A 26,524-nucleotide genomic window follows, 5' to 3' on the forward strand; every position below is an offset into this window, starting at 1 on the left:
GGCAAAAAGCAGAGGACATCTCTATCCTGCTGGAGGATTCTATAAATCACTTGAATAAAAACTAAACACCTGCGTTAGCTTCTGTGACCCCAAGGAGTGTGGCCTTTGTCAGTCTCTCTAACCTCCTCTCAGGTAACTGTCCACTTCACTCACTGGGCTGCAGAACTCGGGCTCGTTCCATTCCCCGAAGACATCAGTCTTTGCACATGCTCTTCCATCTGCCCTTCTACTCTGTTCTATTAACATCGACTCGCCTCCCCATTCCAGCCCAAACGTCATTTCCTGAGAGGGGCTTTTGGACTCCCCGGTGTAGACCAGGTCCAGCCTACTCTTTCAGTTTGTAAGCTTCTGCTCTTCCTGGTCCTAGCACGTATCACAACCTATGATTATGTGTTCCTTTATGTGACAATTCACTTAATGTCTTTCTCCTCCACTCTCCTAAGATCAAAGCCCACAGCACTGAGCACGGTGTCTGGCACATAACAATAGGACCTTGACTAACGTTTAATAAATGAATGCATGAAAAGAATTTTGAAACTTTTGTTTTTTAAGGCTGCATCAAAATATCCAAGTCAAAATGTCTCTGGGGCCAAAACGGCCACATGAAAATGTCGTGTGTCACACAGAAAAGATTGTGTCTTAAAAGAAGTTTGGAGGAGGGAGTGATGGCTCCCAGCTGAAGAGGATCACTAACAGCTGGGAGAGGTGGCACTGGCACTAGGATCTGAAAGATGGGGTGGATCTGGCTACTTGGCGATGAAAGGAATGCCTTCCATATGGCAGAAAATGTGTGCACAAAAGCCAGGAGGCTGGACAGTCCAGGGCTTGGGTAAAGAAAGCATTCTGTCCAGATTGGCAAGCGTACGGACACCTGAACTGGGAAATGTGCTAGAAAGGGGCGGCTGGAGCCAGACCGGGTGGGGACAGAGGCAGGAGGCACCCAGGATTTTCAGCGGCATGTCAGGGACCTCACGGGTAATACCAGCTCAGGGCTGCGAGCTGAATCAGGTCAAGTGCCCGCCCACAGATAAGGGCAGCCTGGAGAGACCCAGAGAGAACCAGGAACGGAAGGCGGTAAGAGCAGCCCAAAGCTCTGCTCTGCCACAAGGGCCCTGGAACCAGAAATCAAAGAGCCTTGGTCTAGAGGGCTGCATGGAAGCACAGGTCTTGGCAACAAGTGAAGACATCGCTCCAGGACCTGCCTGCCCCTGCTTTGTCCTCTTTTGCCTGTTGTGGTTGAAGCGGGAAGCACACTGGTCAGTCATGAATTCCTCTTAGATGCTGCATGCCTAGAGAGCATGACAGGTGTGTCCCATTCGTCCTTTATTTCCAGTGCGAGGGCTGAGCACTGCTCAGGGGTAGTAAACGTGTGACTAAAAGAGAGGAGGGCAGACGCACACACACGTGTGCATGTGCGTGGACTGAGCAGGAACCGAAGTGGTTAAATAGGGACTAAAAGAGAAGAAAAGGAACTCTTGGCATGTCAGGCACAGAAAAGCACTGCCCTGGTGCTTTGCCCTAGTAGAGGCTGTCTTCACTTTAGTCCTCTCCTCAACTCTAAGATTTGCCATCTGGTGATTCAGTCAAACATTGAACATTATGACATCAGGAACCTGATCAGGGCAAGCCAAGTACCCTCGGTACTGAGAACTCTAGTGACCTCTCCAGCCCCTCGCGACTCACAGTGTGGTCCAGGGAGGCTGGCAGCATCTGTTTCACCTGGGAGCTTGTCTGAAAGACAGGATCTCACACCACCCCAGGCCCACGGACTCAGAATCTGCACTCTGACAAGATCCCCAGGGGACTCCTGCAGCTGGGACGTTTGAGAAGCCGGGCTCTAAAAGACCCTGCATACCGGGCACAAAGTCACGAAAGGGAGGAGGAGGTCCGTGAACCTGCCTCTCCTCTTGGTTAGCTTTCTAAAGAATCTTTGTATCACTCTGGCATGAGTAGGGTAGTGACAGAGAACAGTGTGTGTGCACGTGTGAGACTCCCAATCCCCTGGGAGGTACGCTCTCCTTTACACCCCATGGCAGCCTCCTGGACCAGGCCCCTCACCCAGGTCCCATTCCCAAGGGGAAGCAGGACTTACTTATCGCTGATCCGCAGGTAAGGCTCCTCGCAGCGAATGGGATCGATGCATTTGAAGCCCCCTTGCAAATTGTAGCAAGTCTGCTGCAGGATGCACGTGTGGTTTCTGTGCTCACACTCGTTGATGTCTGGAGTGCAGAGTAGAGAGGCTCAAGCAGGGCAGCGCTTCCAACGTGTGGGCCCTGGGCCAGGGAGGTGGGAGTGGGGTGGGGGCTGCCTGGATCTCTACTACAGAGCTGTACTATCCAGTGCGGAAGCCACTGGCCACATGTGGCTACTGAACACTTGAACTGTGACTAGTCCAAATTGAGAGGTGCTGTAAGTGGAAAATACACACCAGATTTCAATGACTTAGGGCACGAAATGAATGTAAAGGGGCTGGCCCGTGGCCTGGCGGTGGAATTCAGCACACTCTGCTTCAGTGGCCTGGGTTCAGTTCCCAGTGCAGACCTGTGCTACTTGTCGGTGGCCGTGCTCCGGCGGCAACCCATGTACAAAATAGAGGAAGATGGGCACAGATGTTATCTCGAGGTGAATCTTCCTCAAGCAAAAAGAGGAAGATTGGCAACAGATGTTAGCTTGGGGCAAATCTTCCACAGCAAAAAAATTTTTTTAAATAATGTAAAATATCTCATCAGTGATTTTTATATTGAGTATATATTGAAATAATATTTGGATATATTGTACTAAATAAAATATATTCTTAAAATTAGTTTTACCTGTTTCTTTTTACTTTTTTTAATGTGACTCTAAAAATTTTTAAATTACACATGTGCCTCCCATTTGTAGCTCACATTCTATTTCTATTGCTTGGCACTGCCGTAGAGAATTCTTACTTGGTGTTGGGGTACGGCAGGATCAAGGAGGCTGAAAATGCATCAAGCTACCCATTGCTCAGCTACCAGCCTGCCCCACTGACCCCAGTGGGTGGAGCACAGGACTGGGAAATTAAGCCAACCAGCCAATCCGCACAAGACCCACTCCTTTCACAGCCAGGGGTCCTAACCCTTTGAGGGACACAGCAGTCAGATGTGTGAGGTCTCCCTGGCATCCATTCTCTAGGAAGTCAGTAGAAAGAGGCTGACTGGGCTGCCCTCCGGGTGCCACGAGAAAGCCTGGGCCCTGGTCCATGAGTACGGCCAGGCCGCCAGGAGTCCTGGTTGGGTTGGGAGCAGTCCTCAGAGGGGCGGCAGAGACCTGCCCCGGGAGGCAGGACCTGCCCTTCAAGGGTGTCACCTGTATCTGCAGAGTTCATTACTAAAGTGAGAGTGGTCATGTCCTTTCTATGGCCAAAGGATGGATCACAGGGCAAGAAGGCACCAGCCCAGACATCCCACCCAGAGCCTGCCACTCTGGAAGCCACCAGCACCACTCATGCTCTCACCCCTGCCACCTTCCCAAAGCCACACAGGATTCCCCAGGTGAAGACATCCTGAGGCCCACCTTACACCCCGCCCCCAACCTGCCCCTGGACAGCCTTACCCTGGCAGCTTCGGTTGTCATCCAGCAGGATGTAGCCAGGGGGGCAGGAGCAGAAGTATGTGCCAGGCTGGTTCACACATTCGTGTTGGCAGAGGAACTCGGAGAAGCTGCACTCGTCCATATCTGGGGGTGACAAGTCACACCTACTGTTACACCCCAGACTACCTGGGGATGGGAGCTTTGCGGTCATTGACTCCAACTCCCACACTCTCCTGACACATATGATGGCTTTACTGCTAAGAAGATGTCAATTCACTTCTTGAACACTTCTGGTGATGGGGAGCTCACTATCTACTGAGGAAGCCCATCAATATTTGGACAGCTCTAATGGTTGAGAAAATTCCTTCCTACAGGGAGCTAAAATCTGTCTCCTGGGAGCTTCCGCCACCCTCTGCCTCTGGCTCAGCTCCATTATCTACTCACTACTGACTCCTTGTGCCCTGTAGGTGAAGCTACCCTCCACCTGTGGAGGTGAGATCTGTTTGCCTGTTGGAGTTTTCCAGGTGCAGAGCTCTTCCTCAAGATCCAGAAAACATTTACTGGCTCTGCTCTTCTGAAAAGAAAACTTTACTAGTCGCCCCAAAGCTGAGAAACAATATTATTCCTAGCATTGCAACTAAAAGGGACATATCCAGAAGTCCAAAGGGGTGTCAATTATATTAAAACGTCATTGTGTCCAAAACCTCCTGGAAAGAGAAAACTCTGGAGTGGCTTGGGGTGGGCGGGCGTATCGTCCCTCGGAGTCTGCCTGCTCAGGTGGTCCCTGGGACATGGGAAACCAGAGCTGAGCCGCTCTCCAGCTGCAGAGGTGGGGACATGAGGGGGAGCCATGGGACATGTCGGCCGAGGCAGTTGACGCAGAAGTAGGCGTTCCGGAAAAGCCGACTATCACACGCAGAGTTTGGCAGCAGAGCCCCCATTTGAGCCTCATTCGACAAGCACGCCAAAGAAAACATGTTTTTCTTTCATTTGTTGTTTCCAGAAAACTGGCTTTCCCTAGTTTCCCCATGTGACATGTCCTCGGATTGCTCTCTGGTGTTCTCACAGACCGCTGGTGGCCGGAATCACCCAGAGAGGGTGTCAGCGCAGAGGAGGCTGCTTCTGGGTGTGACATGCCTAATGCCACTCACATCAGAGGAGGAAAACGCCTTCCCATCCCTCCCAGGGGTCTTCAGTGGTGATGGATTCCAAGCTGGCAGAATTGGGACGCTGATTTGAAAAGTTAAGCATGCTCCCCGAGGTAAGATCTGCGGTCGTGCCCCCTCCAGGTCTCCCGGGAGCCTTGCAGAGTGCAGGTCTCTGGCCCCAGCCCATCATCACAGCATCCTAGTTTACTTCTGTTAAGTTCGTAGGTTCCGTTCATACCTTTAGTGGAAGCAGTGGTAAAACCCGTCAGTTCCCGAGAGCTCGCTATTTACCAAGTGCTGGTTAAATGCTTTACACGCCTCATCGTCTCTAACCCCCACCTCAGCCCTAAGAAGGAGGTGCTATTGTTACTAGCCACACTGAGGCTCACAGAGGTTATGTAACTTGACCAAATTCACAGACCACGAGTTAGCAGTAAAGCTGGGATTTGAACCCAGCCAGCCGGCAGCCAGATCCCACACTCGTCAACACAGCGCTGTGAGGTCTCCCTGAGGAAATCAAGCTCAGGACTTAAAATTGGTGCATTTGCGCAGTCCTGAGGTTGGGGGAATCCCCAGTGCAGGGCAAGCTCCAGAGCAGATGGAGAGGGTAGCACTCATCTCCACCCCCCACCAGGCAGGGAGGGGCCCTCACAGACGCACTCAATTTATCCTGAGGTTGCAATCTCCAGACTTGACTAAGGGCTTGCGGTTCCATCCTCCACTGAAAAGCTGAAATCCAAGCCCGGTTTCCAGCAGGGAGCGCACGTGAGGCCATTTTCACTCATCCATGTGAGAACCTACCACAGTTTCCAGGATCAGCTCGGCTTAGCAAATCCCTGAGGGACAAGGGGACACAGCCAGGAAAGGTCTGGTGCTGCCCAGAGGGGCTACACCAGCTGTGATAACACAGGGAGGGCAATGGTTTCTGGGAAAACGAGAAGCAAAGGAAGGTGAGTAAGTAGGGAGGGACAGTGACAATCACACTGCTATCCTGCACCAGCCCTAAAGCCCGCAAGGGCCAGGGGTCACTCCAAGTCTTAGGAAAATGGGCATCATGGTGAACATGGAGGAGAAGACGATCATTCTGGGTAGAGTGAGCCAGCCAAAAATCCCTGCCAAAACACCAAGGATGTCAACTCCTTGAAAAGCCACAAGTGTCTTAGACTTAGAGAAAGTAAATTAACATGTAATGACACTTGGGTACACCAACTGGTTTAATCTTTATGACCACCCTATGAGGGTGTGTGTTCGTTTTTTAACAAATGAGGAAACTGAGGCTCAGGAAGAAACTTGGCCAAAGAAAGCACTAAACAGCAGAGTCAGAATTTGAACTCGGCTCCATCCGGCTCCAGAGTCACTCTGCTATACGGCCTCTGCAGATGGTCAGTAGACCCCTGTGGATGAGCAGGGAATCCTGGAGAAAAAACGAATTCCATCTCATAATGGTAAACTTCCCACCTCGTAGTCCCTTGGCCCCAATTCCCTAAGGAGTGCCGCAGGGGAAGTGAAATCTAGGAAGAAAGTAGCTGTTCATGCCTGAGGGTATTTTATTACTATTTCTGAGACTGACATTTAATCGGTCCAAGGCTGCCTGTAACTGCCTGCTCGCGGCTCTGGAGCTCCTGGCCCTAGGGAGAGACGCTCATTTGTTTCAGAGAACTCTGTCTCTGGACACTCCAGTCCTCAGTGAAGCCATCACACGAGTCTCATTCATGACCTGGGTCAGTTCCTGTGACAATGAAACCCAGGATTAGGCAACTGTCCACTCCGCAGGACAAAAAGACTTTCACACCCTAGGGTATGGCCCACTTATTTTGAAAAACACAGCAAAGCATCAGTAATTTGGACTGTGTTCATTTATAATTGCTGATGATGCCAAAAGTGGACGAAATGGAATTGACTTTAATTCAACATTTACAAAAAACAGGGAAAGAAAGAAAGGAAGGCTGTACAAGAGAAAGAAAGAGCTATACGTGGCTCTGTGCAGGATGCGACAGGATTTACTTGAGTAAGGTGCTGTCCCCATTCTCAAGGAGTTGACAAGAACTCACAAGTTTCTTATGAGAAAGTCTAATAAGAAAATTATAATAGAGTCCACAAGCTAGCACGGGCAGAGGATCATAGCTTCTTGGTCTTGGAAGGAATTTATAAAAGCTCAACTAAGCCACCACATCCATGTTCTCACAACAAATTATTAGGAATGCATTCATTCAACAGTGAATCATTCATTCATTCATTCGAGAACTATTTATTGTGTGCTCAGTATGTGCCAGGCCTGGAGCTAAGCACTGATTTTGTAGAGAGTTTAGAAGTTCCCAAAATGTTTGCACTTACATATATGATCGCCTTCGTTCAATGTCCCCTTCCCAATCCTACCCTGTGGATATGTTATTGTTTCTAGGTCACTGCTCTCCAGAAGTGCTATCCCCAGGACTTGAGTCACTGCTGGGTGAGGACAGAAAACTCAAACCAACATGCAAAACTGGGTGACTCCTCTCCCATTTCAACTCCGTCTCAGACCCTAAAGGGTAACTCCACTGGTTTTTGCATCGGGGTCAAATGACAAGGGAGAGGACTCCACTCCACCTTTCAGGAAGTGACTCATCTCTGTTTTGTGCAGTTGTGACCCCATTGCACTAGGAAATGTCCCAAAGTGGAGATGTGTCTGGGAAAAGAGAGGAAACACCTGTGAAGGAAGCCCTTGCCATCCACCCCCCAACCCCGTGCCCCCAGCCCTGGTGGACGTCTTCAGTGTCAAAGCCCATTACCGCTGCAGTGGATACCGTCCTCCTCAAGTTCATATCCTGGGTCACAGCGGCAGATGAAAGAGCCATAGGTGTTGACGCAAGTTTGCACGCAGGGGTTCTCAGTTGCACACTCGTTCACGTCTATGGAAAGCAAAAGCACATCACTGACCATTCCGATAACAGAACATCCGCACTAACGAGGCAGAAAAACGTACTGGCAACAAAACCTACCACCACTAGGAGACGAGATTCACCGGTACCAAAGATCCCCATCCAGGACCTATCAGATTGAGAGCTCAGACCCCAAGGTGTTCACTGAAGGACCAGGGCCTCCATCCATATGTCCCTTCTTTGGTCACAAGTTGGGAAGGGCAGAGACAACATGTACACACATAATACACATGGGCACACATGTGCCCATGCACACCTCCCAGTAAGTCCACTCTCCAAGGCTCATTCACAGGAATTTCTAGCAGCATCTGCTCTTTCCCATCACTGACTGCATTCCCTCACCAATTAGCTCTTCCTTCACCATCACTGACTTCAAAATTTTGGGTAAACAGGTAAATAACCATGACAACTTTTATAATAACTCTATTTATGATTGCTATGGACTGAATTGTGTCCCTCCCCAAAATTCATATGTTGACGCCCTAACCCCCCAATGTGACTGTATTTGGAGAGGGAGCCTTTGGGAGGTGATTAAAGTTAAACAAAGTCATGTGGGTGGGGCCCTCATGATGGGATTAGTGTCCTTTAAGAAGAGACACCAGAGAGCTTTCTCTTGCTCTCTCCGCCACGTGAGGACACAGCGAGAAGGCAGCCATCTACGAGCCAGGGAGAGGGCCCTCACAAGCACCCAGTCATGCTGGTACCTTGATCTTGGACTTCCAGCCTCCGAAACTGCGAGAAAATAAATTTCTGTTGTTGAAGCCCCCCAGTCTACGGTATTTCATCATGGCAGCCCAAGCTGACTGTGACAGTTACGCATGAATAATGTAACTAATTATTACAAAAGGATCTCACACTCACTGAATCCTTAAAACAACCCTGCTTCAGGACCATTTCCCCACGTTATGAGTTCAGTAGGTTAAGGAGAGGACCACAAAGGGGCACAGGGCAACTTTTAGGAGTGATGGAATAGTCATTATCTTGAGTGTGGTGATGGTTTCATGGGGGTATACATATGTCAAAGTCCATGAAATCATGCACCTTTAACAGTGCAAGTCATTGTACACCAATTATACATCGATAATGATGCTTACATTTGTTTTAAGGTTGGCAGATGTGCCCAAGTCCCTAAGCTAACAAGGGCACAGTTGGAACTGGAAGATGCATCAGGGGTCTTTCCACAATACCCAAGAGGCATTCGACGCAGCTCATCGTGGGAGGGGGCTGCAGGGAGCCCCTTTCTACGCTGGCATTGGCTGACATGTTTTAAGCACACCCTGTCCCATGCTCCACATGCCAAGGACCAAAGTTCCAGCAGAGAGAATTTCTATCTTCTTCAAAAGTCCCGATAAACCTCGTAAGACTCTGAACAGAGATTTGAGTGTTTTCAGAGCTAAGAGCGTCCTCAGTGAGTGGCTGGAGAAGCTTTTCTTAAACAGGAGGGCTAACCCATGCTCACACAACCCCTGCTTCCTGGCATCTTCAGAGCTTTCAGAGGGGAAAAAAAAAATAGAGGGTCGTGCAGGAGGGTCCAGCAGGGTGCCGGTCTCCCCTGGTGTCCAGGGGAGCTTGGAGGCTCCATCCAGGAGGACAGGAAGATGTCGTGGTGCCAGGCCACTGAGTGCAAGCTCAGGCAGGACAACACTGGTGCATATAGGGCTGGCCTCCTCGGCTTCCGACCAGACACTCGCCACGTCAAGATGAATGAGCGTGAGTCCCACCCTCTTGAAGCTCTCACTGCTTCTGCAGAGCAGCAGGACCCAAAGGAGCCTGTGGCCTGGGCCCTGGCTGCCCTTTCCTGCCAGCCCTGGGATGCACACGGGCCCTATGTTATCTGAATCCTGTGGGAGCAGACTATACCCCATTCTGACTTGCTGGACAGGAGGGCTGGACCTTTGATCCCACCCTCAACTCTGCCCGCTCCTGGCTACATGACTTTGGCCAAGTTGCTTAACCTTTTTGAGCCTCGATTTCCTCCTCTGGGAAGCAGGGCCCCAAACACCGGCCCTGCCTACCTCATTAGGCTGCTGTGGGGGTTCAGTGAGATCCACAGACGTGTCAGTGCTTTGAAGAATGTAAAGTGCTCTTCCTCGCATGAGATTACAAAAGCTGGATGGAGTCTGTGTATCCTGTGCCCCCGGCGGGCCCTGCTGATGCAATTTCCCAGTGGCCCACTGCCCGTGTCCAGGCCTGGGTGCCGTTCCTGCTGCTTTATCGCACTGCTGGACTTGGCACTGCCAGGTGTGTTATCTGCTTCTTGTCGCAGGCCATCCCTGAGGCCTGAAGGACACATGGGCCTTTTGGCTCTGCTGCGCATGGCTGTTCCTCAGGGACCGAGCCAACTTCTGGGGGAAAACCTGGGCTGGCACCTCCAACCCCCGGCCTTGGCACAGAGAAGCCTGCATCTGCCCTAAGCCGCTTATCACAGCAGCAAGGGAAACCAGGCGCCTGCTCTCTGCTCCAGGGGGAAAGAAGGGCCCTGCTCTCCCAGCCCCTCAACCCACCAGCCCGGCCTCGGCTCTCACAAGAAAATGACCTCTCCTGGCGAGAGGAACACAGTCGAGACTTCTTGGAACAATTAGCAGAACCAGCTTTGGAAGAGAGACTTACAAAAAATCCAGGATCGAACTCTTTAACGCACATGCCTTCCTGTTTACCCAAAGATTTCGATACGATTAAACTAATGGAGACACAATATCCTCCAACCAGCTGGCCAGGAGCCTTCCAGCCAGACCTCCAATGGTGTGACAAAGAAATGGGCCCTGCAAAACCTGGTGGCAGGCTCCAGACAAAGACCTCATTCTGCGTCTCCACCGCTGCCTCCACCCTGGACAGAGCAGCTGCCAGGGACTGGAGGCCTGGGCGAGGGGCGGGGGGTGGGGAGCCAGGGACCAGGCGGGACTTGCCTAATTCCTTGGATCATAAGTCCCCCATTCACTTCCTGAGCAGAAGAAACCTTCAGATGGAAACCGAAATAGGCACATAGCTTGTTTTCTTACTTATCAGTATTTGAAGTGATCATGTGAATGTCAGAAAGTGCCTTTGTTTCATTCTGTTTTTGTGGGGAATACTGAGTAGTAGGGACGTAACAACCACCAGCAGACTCTTTGCTAAGTAACAGGCTCTCGTAGCACAGGACGGAGGGAAAACTGGAGCAAGAGGCATCAGAATTGCCCATGAAATCCCTGCAGAAAATGTTAAATGTGTCTCTTTTGAAACTCATCAAAGGTCAGGAGTGGTGGTCAATTCATCAATTTCTGACCACCGTGCTTTAGGCCTCAGGAATCAAACATAGGCTACAGGACATGCAAGAGAAATTCTGATTAGTCAAGAAAGCTGGCAAGGCGCCTTCAGGAGAGCAGACACATGGAGAGAGGCAAATCCATGAAACCATCCCCTCCCAGCTGATGGACGACTGTGCTTCTAATCTCAGCAATACTCAGAGCACTTTCTGAGATGTTTCACATAACCTCTGTTCCCATCTCAGGTTTCTGTAAGCAACAGGGATGGGCCTGTAGTGACAATAAGTGGGAATACACTTTAACACCAACGTAAACTGCCAGACTCCGAAGAAGACAGCATCTAGTATTTCAAATTGTGTTCAAGTTATCATTCGCGTCACATACCTTGGCAAGACCTTCCATCCTCATTGAGGGTAAACCCAGGGTTGCATGTACAGGAATAGGATCCAGGAACATTCGCACACAGCTGCTGGCAGTAGCCGTAGCGACATTCATCAATGTCTGGAAACAGAAACGCAAACGAGGTAAGACGTTTCTTCTCAATCGCTGACGCCATCCTCAGCATCATCGTTGCCCATCTCTTCTGGAGCAGGGTCAAGAAGGGAAGCAAAGGGGAGCTAACGTGAAGACAGTACCTACTAAATGTCAGGGATGGTGCTACCCGCTGGATTCTGAGGCTCGATCTCCCTCTAACCCTCCCTGAGCCATCTCAGTCCTGTGAACACCTGAACCTATCTTGAAAGTTGTCAAAGAAATTTCTGCTTAGAGTGGAATGATGGGCAAGATGGCCTGTAAGATTTTTACCAACATTAGGATTCGACTCTAAGATTCTATATGAAGATTTCACTGCCCTGGGAAGTGATGAGTTAGCTTACACTGTAAGAGGAATCCATAGCATTGCTCCACTAGGTTCCTTGCCAGTTCCATTAACAATGAATACGTCCAGCCGTCAGGAACAAGCGTGAGGGTAGGCCAGGACAAGATGGGTAGCACTACAGTCTGCAGACCTATGAATCCAGCAACACGAGGATGCTGGAGTTCACCTTGGATCTCCTCCTTGCACGAGAGCAGATAACCGCACCTATTTCAAACCACAGCTGACCTTTCCTTAGCAAGCAGCTCTGTAGGTGAATGGATCCTTCTAGCAGAGCCGGGCAGTCTGAACTCAACTCCCTACTGATATGGGCCAGTCAATGGGAGCCTGATGTCATTGGGAAAGCACTTCCCAATACCCCAAGTTGACGGGCTGGCGAACTCACTCCTGTGGAATAGGATGTCTTGAATGAAGCCTACAGGTGGAGACCAAGTCCTCACCAATGCAAGCACCTGCTGTGACCAGCTGATCTGACTGTACCTGTAACCGGTCCTTATCTCATCCCCACCTCCCCCTAAATGTTCCCTCCCTGGTGCCCCACTTCCTGTGGAACCAGGGTCCACCCAAGGCTCTGGAGGTCAGCTCAGCTGTCTCTGTGCCTGGGTTCTACCACCTACCACCAGAAAAGACCCTGCCTCCACCTTATGCATTGTTCAGCCCACCGCAGAGGCTGTGCCTGCCCTTATGATTCCTCTTTTTCTCTGAGTCGCAGCTACTTCTAACCTGGCCCACCCCACTGCCCACTGAGAGCTACGCAGACCTGCCTGGAAAGCACACCGACTTGTGCAGTTGCTGGTCCTGACCTCTTCCTAGGGTGCAGTTGGGCATATCACCATGGCTAGGGAGGCAGCAGGGGGAGAAGAGGGCATCGTGTGCCCAGGGTTAACTTGGAGGAAAGGTAGCCCCCAGCCCCTTATTTTTCTGCAAAAGCAACGCCTCCAAAGGGCACAGAGAGGGTGGTAGAGAGCAGGTAACTTGTGTTTTGAAAGAGAAAGATGAATTTGGCCAAGGGAAGGCATGAATTCAGCCACAAGTAGGAAAGGTCTTCACTTCGAATGTGAAGTGTGAGCAGACTGTGCATGTGGCACCATGTTAGGCCTCCAGGAGCATCCTTCCCCAAGCTTCACGCTCTGTGGAAGAGAAGAACCCTTCCAGCTGGAGGAATGTCCCAGTTGCTGGCCCCCCTCAGATGGGGAGGGGTTTCCTGGCCTTCAGGTCTCTATAATCCCACCTGTGTGTCCTGGTCACCTGGTCCTCTCTAGCACCCCCTTGTGGTGGAAAAAACTGGACTGAGAAACAGGAGACAGATTTTAGACCCAACTCGTTCTAACTTAGTCCAAAATGTTCCTCCTCTTTGAGTCTCAGTTTCCAACTCTATAAAAGTTGGATGACATAATATCTAACATCCCTTCCAGCTCTGAAATTCTACATATTAAGTTCCCATTCAAATAACTCACACCGATCTGCTTATGTTCAAATCAGTGGCATCAAATTTTCCATAATAGCTGAGGTTGGTTAAAATGCACAGGGACCATGATATTCACAAATGCCCATGTGCAGCCAGCTCTTCGGTGCATTCCTGGGAAGGAGAACCAAGCCAAGTCTAGGCTGGCTTATCAGGCCCCGAGGATGCTTCGGATAGGGCTCCAGGGCAGACCGAAATTCTGTCTCAATCAAGAGAGACTTGGAAAGAAGAACCGTTTTTTCTCTTGTTTCCATGATGTTGTTTGGATTTCTCAGCTCCTCCAGGACTGACTTTCAGGCAACAGAATAGTGTCTTAGAGAATTTAAACTGGCAGGGCTTTTCCAAGAAAACACAGCATAGAAATCACATCCTAGAAATAGAAATTGAAGTGACAGCTAGAGATTGCTATGAATTCATTCACTTGGCTCCACCAAAAACTAGAGGGAAGAAAGGAAAATAATCCTGCAGGAAAAATAAACAGAGGGATCATATAGCAGATGCCAACTGCGAGGGACAAAATTCTCAATAGGCAATGACCGGCTCCTTAGGAGTAAAAAGACCACAGCTCGCGGGGCAGCCGTGGGGGTGGCTGTGGTGAGTGCTGGGAGGCAATGATGGAATCTGATGGTCACATTTGAGACTTGGAACGTTCTGTGACTAAGCAGAAGTGTTCCCTTCTCTGAGTACGACTTTTTTTTTTTTTAAGATTTTATTTTTTCCTTTTTCTCCCCAAAGCCCCCCGGTACACAGTTGTATATCTTAGTTGCAGGTCCTTCTAGTTGTGGGATGTGGGACGCCGCCTCAATGTGGCCTGACGAGCGGTGCCATGTCCGCACCCAGGATCCGAACCCTGGGCCGCCGCAGCGGAGCATGCAAACTTAACCACTCAGCCATGGAGCTGGCCCCGAGTATGACTTCTAACTAGCACAAAATAATCATTCCCTCTGTCACTTTCTGCCTTGAATAGAAACTTCCTGAAGGCAGGAAGCTGTAGGTAAAATAAAACATAAGCCCTTAAAAAAATACATTCAAAAACTCTGATGATGACATGACAGTGACGGTGGACAACTGATTTTAAAGGATGGTGCTACGTATAAGTTCCTTAGCTTTCTACCTCCCCCAAAGAAAAGCCCCTTGCTGTTAGGCCACGCAGTTACACCCGCATTTTGCAATACCATGGGCAACCGCTAACTTCCGAGAGTCCCTGGGAGCCCCAGAGAGCGCTTACCTAAGCACTGGCCTTCCAGAAGCCAATAACCGTCGGTGCAGGAGCACGTATACCCTCCTTCGGTGTTGATGCAAATCTGGGTAGGGTTGCACTGGTGGGAATCTGTTGCACACTCGTCCACATCTGTAACACAGACAAATTCCGAAGAATGTCACCTCCGTCTATCCAGAGCCCTGGAGCCACCAGAGGTGCCAGCTGCTGCTTGACTGGCTGGGAAGCAGTTGATAATGTCTCTGGGTTACACCCAAGGAGATGGAAGCCCCTCCCTGATAGGGACCACTAGGAGACACTGACCTTCCCCTGGAGGGGACAGAGCTAGTCTGCTCCCCTGAATCCACAAAGAGAAATGGGCAGGAAGAGAACACACCTCCTTAGGCACCCTCCTGCCATCCTATGCTGTCATTCTCTGAAAGCAGGTCACCTCGATAATAAACATTACTTGATCTAGAAATGCGTATTGTATTGGGCTTATCCATTCGTGTGTTAAACAGGGGTCTGCTGTGTACCTACAGTGTGCACAGAGCTGTGATAAACACCTCTGAGAACATAACGGAAGAAAAAGAAACGCCCCTGCCAACAGGAGCTGGTCGTTGAGTCACTTGATTGCGTCCAGCCATGAAAATCTTTCAGCCTGCGGCTCCGGCTCCTTCCCGAAGCTTCACGGAGGCCTCCAGCCTGCCCTCGCCTCTGGAGCTCCAGGGGCTCATCTCTCGCTGCCCTCCGCTCACACTGGGTCTCTCTACGCTGCTACATGGTGCTGCGACATCTCTCTGGCGGGATGCAGGCATTTGTGTCCAATTCAGTCACTTCTCCTCAACTGAGAGCTTCAGAGCATAGAGACCAAGCTGTATTCATGGTCATATTTCTCAAGACATCAGCTGTACACAGTCAGCACTCAAAACTGTTTGTTTTCATTGAAACAAATCCTTCTTCCTTTCTCCCCACGCTGCACTTTAGGGACAGCGCTCGGAATCCTGGAACAGGACCTCCTGACGCCACACTCTCACTTGGACCTGGAGGAGGAGACTTGCCCTGAACATTCGTCTAGAAATTCGCTCCACAAGGCTTCACCGGGCACCTGGATCAGCCTGGCCTGACTCCACCGCCCGTCCTCCTGGTCAGTCCTGCCCTCACCTGTCTGCGCCCCCCCTTATTATTGCAGACAGGGTTTGCTCAGCGATATCTTCTCCCCATCTCTCCTGAATGGACCATCGTGCAGTTGGCAATACTATTACAAGCTGCCGTTCACTGAGCCTGCACAGCGTGCCGACACCGCAAGTATGTTACCACATTTGTTCTCACAATCGCCCTGTGAGGTGGGCTTGTGATCCCCAGTTTACTGACGGAAAAACTATGGTGAAGGAGCTAATGAGCCCCCGGCCAAGAGCTGAACCCAGGCCTCCCCACCTGCCTGCCTCCAAGCTCCCTCTGTGTGGGAATGAAGGAGGTCCCGTCACCCGAGACCAAGCAGGTTCAGGAGAGACAGGCAGGCTGTTGCTGCCTTTTCCTGGCCCTCCGGGAAAATCGTCTACCTCTTGACATTGCAGATCGCAGACTAAGGGGGTGGGGAGGCCTAGGGCCCCAAAGTGTAAGCTGCTTGAGGGCGGCCTCGTGCAGCCTAGGGCTTGGCCCGCTGTGTGCTCAGGAAGCGAGCACAGCTGACTCAGGGAAACATTTGGCCAGGTAAGCAATGGTTTCTTGGGTTCCAGCGACATCACCACAATCTGCAACCACCCACCTGCAACAAGTAATACCAACGACACTGATCAATTCCCATCCCACCCCCAAATAACCAGGTGTCTGGGCATTGCAGGGAGCCAGGCTTCAGTTCTCCAAACATGAACAGCCTCCAAGAACCTGGTCCCAAGCTGGTGGCAGCCTCCACCCAACCCCGATGTGTTGAAGATGTGAGCCTCAGTGGCAACGACCCAGCCCTGTTCTCAGCTGCAAGAGCTCCTGCCTCTGCCCTTGGCCTCCCTTCCACCCCTAGCTCTGCCCACCCAGCAAAGCCTCCCAGGGGAACCTGGGATAATGCTTGGCAGGCAGCCGCTCCTGCTCAGATCCATAGTGAAGCCTATGATAATAAATAATGCCACTATCGGCCGGCGCCTATTTACATATTTCCAGCGGGAAGTGATGGATGGCAATTGTACCCTGGGAACAACATTGCCTTAGGAATTTGTGCTCTTTTTCCTGCCTTGAAGGGAATGAAGGGCGAGGGGTACCCAAGGGGGAGGCGAGCTGTTAGAGAGAGAGTAAGTTTCCGAGGCTCTGTGTCTGCGTCCCTTATGGTGCACACAGTGTGCCCGTGAAGTCCTGCAGAGAGAAAACAGTAACTTGTGAGTGGACCAGACTGGGCTCAGCAGGGCAGGCGGGGCCTAAATGGGCGCACATGTGTGCACGAACACACACACAGGCACACGCAAAATGTTCAGGCCTAGAAACAAAATCTTTCCAGTTCATTTACAAACTCCACCACTGTTACTGAGTTCAAGAATTAACTCCGTCCGACTGCGTTTCTGTTGATGCTGTTCGAAACACTAAATTTGTAACTTTCTCTAACTCATTGAATAGACTGTCAATATAAACATATTTTGAGAACTCAATAAGTCCCTGGAGTTTTATGGGGGGGGGGGGGTCTCATCTTTATATCTTCAAAACATACCTGGTATAATGCTGTGTCCACAGCAAACGTCAAATACTATTTGGTGAATGAATGAATGAATACACGAGCAACAGACATCCATGCCTTTAAGCCCCCAGACAAGTTTTTCCCAGCCAACTTGCTGACAAGACCGTTTTGGTGTGTGGAGTTTAACAACCACCACCCCCATCAAAAACCACCATCGGCTTACGCACCTGGTGGAGCTGAAACTGGAAATGTTCACACTGTGGGTTCCACACAGGGCTAAGAGACGCATCGCACATTCCAGCTCACAGCTGAATTGCTTACATTCAATACATTCGACTTAAATAACAGAAGGAAAAATACATCAAACCACTCCAAGGACATTCTTTGGCAAAGCATCCTTTTCTGCATCAGTGGAAAAGCACAAGTTACAGCAACCTGAGTAAGTGTCATTATCCTCGTAGGCAAACCATGCCTGCTATTTCTGTTCCTTTTCTGTGTGATGTTTAGGAAGAGTTTCCTAAGAGAAAAGAACGCTCGGTTCATTCAATCATTTATTCGCTTATTCATTCTTTATGTTCCACTATGGCTCTGTGTGTCCTCCAAACCTTCAGGCCACTTGGAAGAGACAGCATGGAGCAGAGTCCCTCCAGCTGTATTGTTCCTAGAATCCTTATGCCGGCTCCCTGCCTCCCTCCTGGGGGCTGTAGCCCTGGGCAGCCGCCTGGGCACTGGGAGGAGTCCACCACAGCAGCCACGACTCGTCTCTCCCCAGGGGGGGTCCATCTGCTGTCCAGGTGACCCGCGTCCTGGCAACTGGAGGCAGGAGCTCGCTGACTTCTCCAGAACCTGGCAGCAGATCAAAGCCCAGCACTGTGCCCGCCCAGGAAGAAATCGTCCTCTGCATTGAGCGGCACAGCTCTGCTGACCCACGCAGCTTTGTCAGAGCTGTCACCCCTTCCTTCAGACGTCCCTTCAATGGAAACGTTCTCAATCTGAAACAACTGCTCACCCAGGAAAGTCGTCAAAACCAGTCAACCTCATCTCCTCGATGCCCTCCCAGGAGGCCACGGGCAGAAGTGGGCTCCAGGGCCTCAGGACAGCGGTTCACACATTAGGGATTCTCATTTAGGATGTCATATGGCTAGCTATGTCTCACGTCACCAGCCAGACAGAAAGCTTTGTGTGGACAGGTGCACTAAGGCAACATGAATAAAGAATGTCCTTCGAACCCAGTTAAGATCTCACAGAGGCACCAGATGGAGGCACTGGCCTCAAGACATCAGAATACACGACCCAACAACCCAGGACAACAAAGCAAACCGAATCTTCCAGGCTGACTCAAGGGAGAACATGGGGAGGGGCCGCAGGCCACAAAGCTACTGGCAGTTTTAGCCCTTGGAGCAGGAGTCTGGGATGGAAGCAATTGGTGACGCGCAGCCCTCTCTATGTCAGATGAGTTCCCGTAGGACTCCGTGGGTATGCACAGGAGGCTTACGCCAATGATATGGCTTCCTGGGGGTGGGCTGCTTCTCAGAAACAGCGCTCAACGCACTTTTCTGTCCCATGTCAAACTAATGGTTCCAAGTATGATCTTAGTGTAATGCACAGGTTATCTAAAAATCTCTATAGGTAGGCACGACAGACTTAATGGAATGCCATAAGTATGCATAAATACGAATATAAATAATATGCATCGCTATGCCAGCTATTTATTATATTTGAATGTACATACTATATACATACATGCATTTGCATTTCAGCATTTATTCCTGAAAGCTAAGAGGAAAATACTTAAACTGTTTTCATAACACAAATTCTAATTGAGACAAAATGTCCTTTAAAAACTGTAAAACAAAACAAAAACTAGTGGTTCCCCGTGTCCCCAGGGAGAACATTTCGTAGGCCATTCTCCCAGCAGCAAAGTTTAAAAGAAAAAACGACCCGAGGGCTAAGACGTCCCCCAGAAAGGATTAGTGGGCAAAAGAATAAGAACGCGGGGGGGGGGGGGGGGGGGTGGTGGCGGGGCAGGCAGAGCTGGGTGTGAATCCAGATTTTCCCACTTAACGCCTGAGTATTACTGAGCCTGTTCTTAACCTCTCGGATCCTCGGGAGTTCTATAGAATAGAGCGATGGCAGCCCGCCTCCTAGGCTGCCAGGAGAGTTCATAAGTTAACGTGGGTATGGGCCCCAACACCACTGTCTGACACATAGTAGGTACCCAGAAAATTCTAGCCCCCTTCCCTGGTGAGGTGCTCTTTCTAACAGGCTGAGAAGGACAGGGAAAAGCTTGGCTTCTGCCTGCTGCCAGCTGCATTCTGGGATTCACCAAAGAGGCCAGGATGACAGCACCGGGGATAGTGGGCTGTCAGGCATGGTTAGTTCTATGGTTCAACCACAGCCAGAGCTGGAGACTTCTCTAGAGCCCCAGACACGTGGCAGGAGGTTGGAACAAAAAGTGACAAAAGGTAGGGTCCATTCCTTCACTGGGTCTCAGTTTCTACCTCCACACTTGGGCGCTATGGCTCCCACCTATGATTCTATCATTACAGACCTCCGAAAACCCAAGGGTTTGCGTCTTACTGAATTCCACACCCAAATATGATCACCCTTTGCTCCATCTCTGATGCTTCCCTCTTCCCGTGTCTTCTCTTCTCCAATACTGTGAATAAACTGCCTTTGCGAGCCTGTGTCCACAACCTCCGCGGAACGTCTCTGTTCTTGTGTGAGAATGGCCATCCGCCAACGGGAAACATTCTCACTGGGTGACACTGGGAGAAACTGTCCAAAAGTCTCTGGAAGGCTACACCTTTCCAAAGGCCTCCACTAGTCCTTTTTTGGACACAGCAAAATCATTTCCTTGGTAGTAAATTTTTACCCAATGAAGCAACATGTTTTCCCAGACCGTTCTTGTTCCTTCCTCGCTCAAGCTAATGGGGCTTGATAAGAAAGAAGAAAATAACAATGACACATTCCTGTGCCTCCAGTTGAAGCCAGTTTCAGGCCTGCTGCTGGGCTGGGTCAGTGCCATTTTTCAGCGAGACAAGCCCAGCCAAGGTTGGAAGCTACACAGGACCGACTTCCCCACACCTGCTTAATTAACGATCTCAGCGTTTGAGAACTCGCTTGTTGAATTCCCAGGACATCTGCACTCCATGTGTCTTAGGGGTCCTGGGCAATCATTAGAAACCAGATCTTTTTGTGTTTACAGCACTTTTTCCAACGCTTGATACGAAGCCTAGAATACAAAGCCTGCTCATGTTGTGCCTCTAATTAGGCAACTATATGTGGTCCCTTTACCGGACAACAAAACATCCTTTCCTCTTGGATGAAACCAGCTGAACGCAGGTTCCAACCTCTCCATGGATTCTATTTTCCTATCTTTAAAGCAAGAGCTTGGAGGAGAGTTCTGAAAAGCCTCTTCTAGCTGCGACTTCTACAGAAACAAACTATTCAACTAATAGGGCTCACATTGTTTAGCTCTTGCGTAATTATTTTCACCCAGAGCGCTTTGTAAACACCAGCTGACTCGGGTTGCTTTCAAACTGTGCAGTGAATTGGCCAAGCCCAGTCAACTTTTGCCAACGTATGAGCGCTCACTGCACTTGTGGGGGCTGGGGAGGGGAGGAGGACGCTTATGTTCCCTTTTGAGCGTCATGCATCAAATGGTCCTGAGAGTAACGGGACAAGGCTGCTTATGGCCAATCTAGATATGGGTTTTTTTTTAATAGGGCATGAGGCTTTAGCCATTATTGTGATTGTAAACCAGACAAACATGGAGCTCAAACTAGATTTCCATTTATTAAAATTCTTGCCATTTGTCCATCCACAGAGAAGGATTTTTGAACTTACACAAGCCAGTGGTTCCCAAACCTAGCCACCCAAGAGAATCACCTGCCTAAATGAGAACGTCTGGGGTTAAGGCTTGGAAAGCTATTCAAAGCTACCTAAATGGTTTCAATGCAAAACCATATCTGGACTTGCTGTGCCAGACAAATACTTCTCAAACTTCAATGTGCATATGAATCAGTGGGGATCTTGTTAAAATGCAGGGTCTAACTTGGTAGATTCTGCATTTCTAACAAGCTCCCAGGTGATGCCAATGCTGCTGGCCAAGGGGCCACACTTTGTGCAGCTGGGTGCTAGATGATGGTGAGTGGTATTTGGGTCTGTATCCATGCAACGTGCTCAGAGTTTAAGAAGCTATTCAAGGGAATAATTCCCTAGGAGGGAATTTAAGTGTTCAAAACTCAAGATGGGGATTCATAACCGGATTTTTCTCTAAGACCAAACTGCTGGTTACAACTGTATTGCGATTTTAGAGTCTTATTTAAAAAGTTCCCAGCACAGTCTAAATCATACAATGCTTTTCTGGTGTGCAGACATGGCCATTATTGAATTCCAGCCTGCAGCAGGCGGTGCCTACTGTTGCAATGCTCTGGGCTAGTGGATTGTGTGCCTTTAAAGGTTCTCCCTGGGGCCAGCCTGGTGGCGCAGGGGTTAAGTTCACACGTTCTGCTTCGGCGGCTCGGGGGTTCACTGCTTCGGATTCCAGGTGTCCACATGGCACCGCTTGGCAAGCCATACTGTGGTAGGCGTCCTACACATAAAGTAGAGGAAGATGGGCATGGATGTTAGCTCAGGGCCAGTCTTCCTCAGCAAAAAGAGGAGGATTGGCAGCAGATGTCAGCTCAGGGCTAATCTTCCTCAAAAAAAAAAAATTCTCCTTCCTTTTAGTTTATTGGTGGGGTTTTGATTTCCTATGAGTGAATTCAGTTCCCTGAATCTTAACTAACTTCTTGGAAATGCTGATCCCAAAGTGAAGATAAAAAGTGCAACAGATTCCAATTAGGAGAAAGGGCAACGTCTTTCTTCCAATACAGACCATCCCTTTCTCACGAACACAGTCGATAAACACCGCAGCTCTTGAATCCTGTCGTCTCCACGACATCTCCCCGCAGGCTCCTCCTCTTAGTTCCCTCTAAACCTGTTCCTCCCGCGCCTCCTGACCGCCATGCATCCTCAGCGTCATGGTCTGTGATCTCCTTGTCCCCGATCCCGACACCCACCTCTGCCGATGCTGTCTCAGTTAATGGCGTCACCATTTCCCAGTGTCCTGGGCTAGAAACCTCAGCCATCCCTCAATCCTCCCCCCTCCACTCCCTACTCTCACACGATTCTTCTGCAAATCTTGCAAATTCCCTTCTTTCTTTACATCCCTTACCCCGAAAGACTCCAAGGCCTCACTGTCTTTTCTCTAAATGATGGTAATAACTTCCTTACTAGCCTGTTGGCCCGCACTCCCCTCAAAAGCAAGCTAAACACGACCTCCAGAACCATCCAACGCATGCAAAGGATCACGTGACTCTACTACTGCCCTCCTTAGAAACCTCACAGCTTTCTTTTACACCTCGGCAACAGAGCACGTCGAGCCTGCTTTTATACTCAAACATGTGCTATAGCCTGTTTCACAGCACTGCATGTTGTATTACAGTTAGCTGTGAGTTTCTTGAAAGCAAGAAATGGGTCTGTTTCACATTTGTGTCTCAAGCACCTAACACAGCACCTGGCATGATAGAGAGTATGGAAGTGAATTATGTCAGAAATGAAGATACTTTGTTCTGGAACTTTTCTGAAGGCAAGAGGGGAAAGTCAGTTAAGCCACGGGACACCCGAGGAAATCAGCTCAGCCAACCACCTCTGCTGTGGCCCGTATCGCATCTCTGTGGGGTGGGGGAATCTGGCGGACAGCTCCAGCCCAGCAGAGCCTCAGACCCCCTTGCAGGAGCAGAGGCCTTATTCCCATCCCAGTCTTCACCCAGGGCTGATACGACAGTGTCCTGAACCTCCAGAGGCTTTGACGCAACATGTGCTTGGCCTGATGGAGTAAGTTACACTTCCTCTTTCCTCCTATGGAGCCAGGCGATCCAGACAAGGAAGAAGTTTATTCTCAACAACCACAGGAGGGAGGAACTTCAGAGGAGGAGAAGGTACACCTTCTTCCTGGCCTCAAAATGGGCACCAACAGGCCCTCTTGGGGCACAACTGGGAAATCCAGTCCATTTTTCAGGCTCAAGACAAAAGCCTCAGCCTGGTGAGGCTGTGAGAGTCCCCAGGTGTGCAAATTCATGCCGAGGAAGCAATCAGCCCAAGGTCAGCCACCAACGTGGCCTGCCAGGTCCCTCTCAGAGCATGCTGATGAAATCTCCATGTGTTCTCTTCCCCACGCCTGGGGTCAGAAACCCCGCTACCCGTTCTGACTCCATCACCACCGCACCAGGGTGCCCTGTGCATGTCACTGACGCTCAGCATTTGCTTCCTGGTCTCTGAAATGGGGCCACCATCACCTGGCCTCCTAAGGCCTGCAGGCTACTGGGGAAGACGGACGATGAACACGAACAAGTTGGGGGGGGCCTTGCAGAGGGCTCTGAGGACACATAACTGGCAGTGTCCCGAATCCGGGAGGTAAGGGCAGGTCTCGGCACAGGACAACGATGTGGGGGAGTGGTTCCTTCATATACACCCATTCTCAGAACCCCAGGTCAAGGGAGGGAAGTGACAGATGGCTCTTTCAACATAACAAGTTATAAGCAAGAGTCCGGCAGGTGATTAAAAATCTAGATATTTCATCCTGAGACCAACCTACTATGCTGGTCTCCTCTCCTGCCCCCACCCGTCCACCCTGGTGTGGTCCAAAGCTCCCTGCTGCCCGTCTCTAGCAGATGACCCCAGCATATCAGACAATAACTGTTGAAGCTACAACCCCACAGGTGAAACCTCAGGGGATGGGAAGAAGAGGTGGAAAGCATGCAGGGCCCATGGGGCTGCGGGAGACGACGCCAGAGAGAGCGAGTCCTGGAGATAATATCTCCTGGCTGAGGGGGGCCACGGAGTCCCCTGAGAGTCTGGAAGTGAGGGCCCCACCCCAAACAGCACAGGGCTGAAACAGCCACGCCTGCTCCCCACCACCCTTTGGACTTGATAAGAGTTAAATTATATCACTTGAACCTAAAATAAATATTTGAACCGATTAAACACTTTTCAGGATTGCGTGTTTACCCAGCTGATAGAACAGGGGCCACTTCTTTCCATCCACCCTGCTGTGGTCACTAGCAGATGCCCAATTTCTGTGGTGTGGAAGGCAGGGAGGTGAAGGAGCCACATGTGGGGCCAAGCAATTAACTGACCTGCCAGGCCGCTCTGGTCCTCCCTCCCGCCATAAAGAGCATAGAACCCAGGTCCCAGTGCCAATAGCACAGCAACACAGCATTCATTTATGCCACACACATTCAATGTACGCCACACACAGCCAACACTGCTGTAGGTACCAGGGACTCAAGATAAATGACACATGGGCCATGTCTATTTACCGTCCAGATAAGGGAGCAGGTAATCCCAATTCAGTATGGTAAGTGTCACGCTGGAGAGAAGAATGGGGGCCCTCCAGGAGGAACAGGCTTCCCAGGAAAGGAGATGCTTGGGTGCATCTGGATGGATGATGCAGAGGCTGCCACAACTGGGTATTGTCCTCCAATATCCAGTCTCCCAACTAAAGACGAGGTTTTTCAGCTTCCTTTACAGTGAAGTGTGGCTATGTGTCTAAATTCTGGCCAGTGAGACTTAAGTGAAAACAACATGTAATAATTTCTGAATCATGCTTTAAAAGAATGAGTGCGTGGTCCCCTAGTCACTTCTCTCCCCGCTTTGGCTGGGATGTAGGTGTGATGACGAGATCTAGAGCAGCCATCTTGGATCTAGAGGTGAAAACCACACATTAAGTTTGGCCAAGCCACCTTACCAGCCCTGAAAACACCTGCCTCTGGACTGCACCATCAGAGAGAATTTAAATTCTCTCTTATCTAAACCAATGTGTTGAAAGTCTCTTTGTTATAGCAGCTTAGCTTGTATACTAATACAAACGAATAGGAGTTAGCTAAAAAAAGTGGATGGGGAAGGGCATGTGCAAAGGCACAGAGGCATGGGAGGCACAGCACATTCAGAGAGCCAAGCACAGTTAACATGAGCAGACTATATGTGGGGGAGCGTGGTGAGTACAGAGGGAGGGAAGTGGAGATGACAGCCCATTTATAAAACTGTGCCAAGCTAAGGACGCTGGAGGAGGAGGAAGAGAATGGGAGCAGAAAGAAGCGGAAAAGGAAAAGAAAAGAAAAAATGAAGAGATGAGGAGGAGGGAAAAAACGGAGGGAGAGGAAAGATAAAAACACAGCCATCCTCTTCTGTATGTGGGAACTTGTATTTGTTCTCCGTTGACGCCCACAAAAGTCCTAGCCCTTTGTAGTTCTGCCAAAATTAGCATCAAGTTTTATGTTTTGATGAACTCTGAGTTAGCTTCAATCAGAACAATTTGACTTCCGTGTTTTTTTTTTTAAAGCCACAATAAGGTGAGTCCAAAGAAAATGTAGTCTCTGATTCTAAACGGTTGAGTCAAGAGTCTGTTCATAAGATTCACTCATTTGGGTTCTTAAAAAATGCTTTTTTAAGAGAGTTGCAGTAGTGGACAAAATTATAATAAAAAACAATAAAAACAAATAGCCCAATGTAACGCCCCAGTGACTACCACCTTTCTCCGTGCCCTCATGCCACAGACTTCCTAGACGTTGTGGTCTACAGTCGCTGCTCTGCTCCACACCTCCCACTCTCTCTTTAGCCCACTCCAGTCAGACATCCGTCTCTTTCAATTCTACCACAGCCTTTCTCATCAAGGTCACAATGACCTCCACAACGTCAAATCCAACGGTTCACATCCATCCTTCACCACTTCTTAGTAGCATCTGGCACAGTCAATCTCTTCCTTCTTCTTTAAAGACTTTCTTCATTAGGCTCCAGGATCCCACCCTCTCCTGGTCTGGGGCCTTCCCTAAGGTTATCCTGGTAGTCAGTATGAGTGGATCAGGACACAACTCAAGCCTTTCTATTTGAACGCAGTCTGCTCTTGATCCTCACCCCCTAGGAGACCAGAGCCTTGCACAGAGAAAACAAGTCAATAAGCATTTGCTGAACTAAAAACTGCTGCCTATGGCAGAATTTTACAACTAGAAAGAATTTAGAAACCAGCTAGTGCCATGTTTCTCTGCCTTGGCTGTACATCTGTATTACGCGAGAAGCTCTAACATAGATTACAGAAGCCCCCCCACCCCAGACCAGTTACATCACAACCCCCAGGAAGAGCCAAGGCAGATTTTAAGGCACAGCTAGATTAACTACTGATCTAGCCCGACGGTGCACATTAGAATCTCCTTGGAGGCTTGTTTTTTAAAAAGAACTAGAGCTCTTGATTCAAAGGGTCTAGAGAAAGTCCCAGGGGTCAGTATTCGTAACAGGCATCCCAGCTGATGCTGCTGGAAGGGTCCACACTTGCAAAAACACTGGTCTAGTCCAACCACAAGACCGAGCGACCGGAGGGCAGGAGCCACGTTGCATTTATCTTCACAGCCCCTACTCCAAGCA

General features: G+C 49.9%; 1 protein-coding gene across 2 annotated transcripts in view; it reads right to left on the reverse strand.

Moving 5' to 3' along the window:
- Nucleotides 1–26,524, reverse strand: part of FBLN5 (fibulin 5) — a 74,588-nt gene that overhangs the window by 10,608 nt on the left and 37,456 nt on the right. For both annotated transcript variants that reach the window (XM_014832123.3, XM_014832122.3), the window contains exons 5-9: nucleotides 14,428–14,550; nucleotides 11,245–11,361; nucleotides 7,469–7,588; nucleotides 3,574–3,696; nucleotides 2,093–2,219 (exon numbers count right to left, since the gene is read on the reverse strand). In XM_014832123.3, the coding sequence (XP_014687609.1) occupies nucleotides 2,093–2,219; nucleotides 3,574–3,696; nucleotides 7,469–7,588; nucleotides 11,245–11,361; nucleotides 14,428–14,550 (610 nt within the window). The remainder of the gene's footprint in view (nucleotides 1–2,092; nucleotides 2,220–3,573; nucleotides 3,697–7,468; nucleotides 7,589–11,244; nucleotides 11,362–14,427; nucleotides 14,551–26,524) is intronic.

This window comes from Equus asinus, chromosome 7, assembly GCF_041296235.1.
Source record: "Equus asinus isolate D_3611 breed Donkey chromosome 7, EquAss-T2T_v2, whole genome shotgun sequence".
Classification (NCBI taxonomy): Eukaryota; Metazoa; Chordata; class Mammalia; order Perissodactyla; family Equidae; genus Equus; species Equus asinus.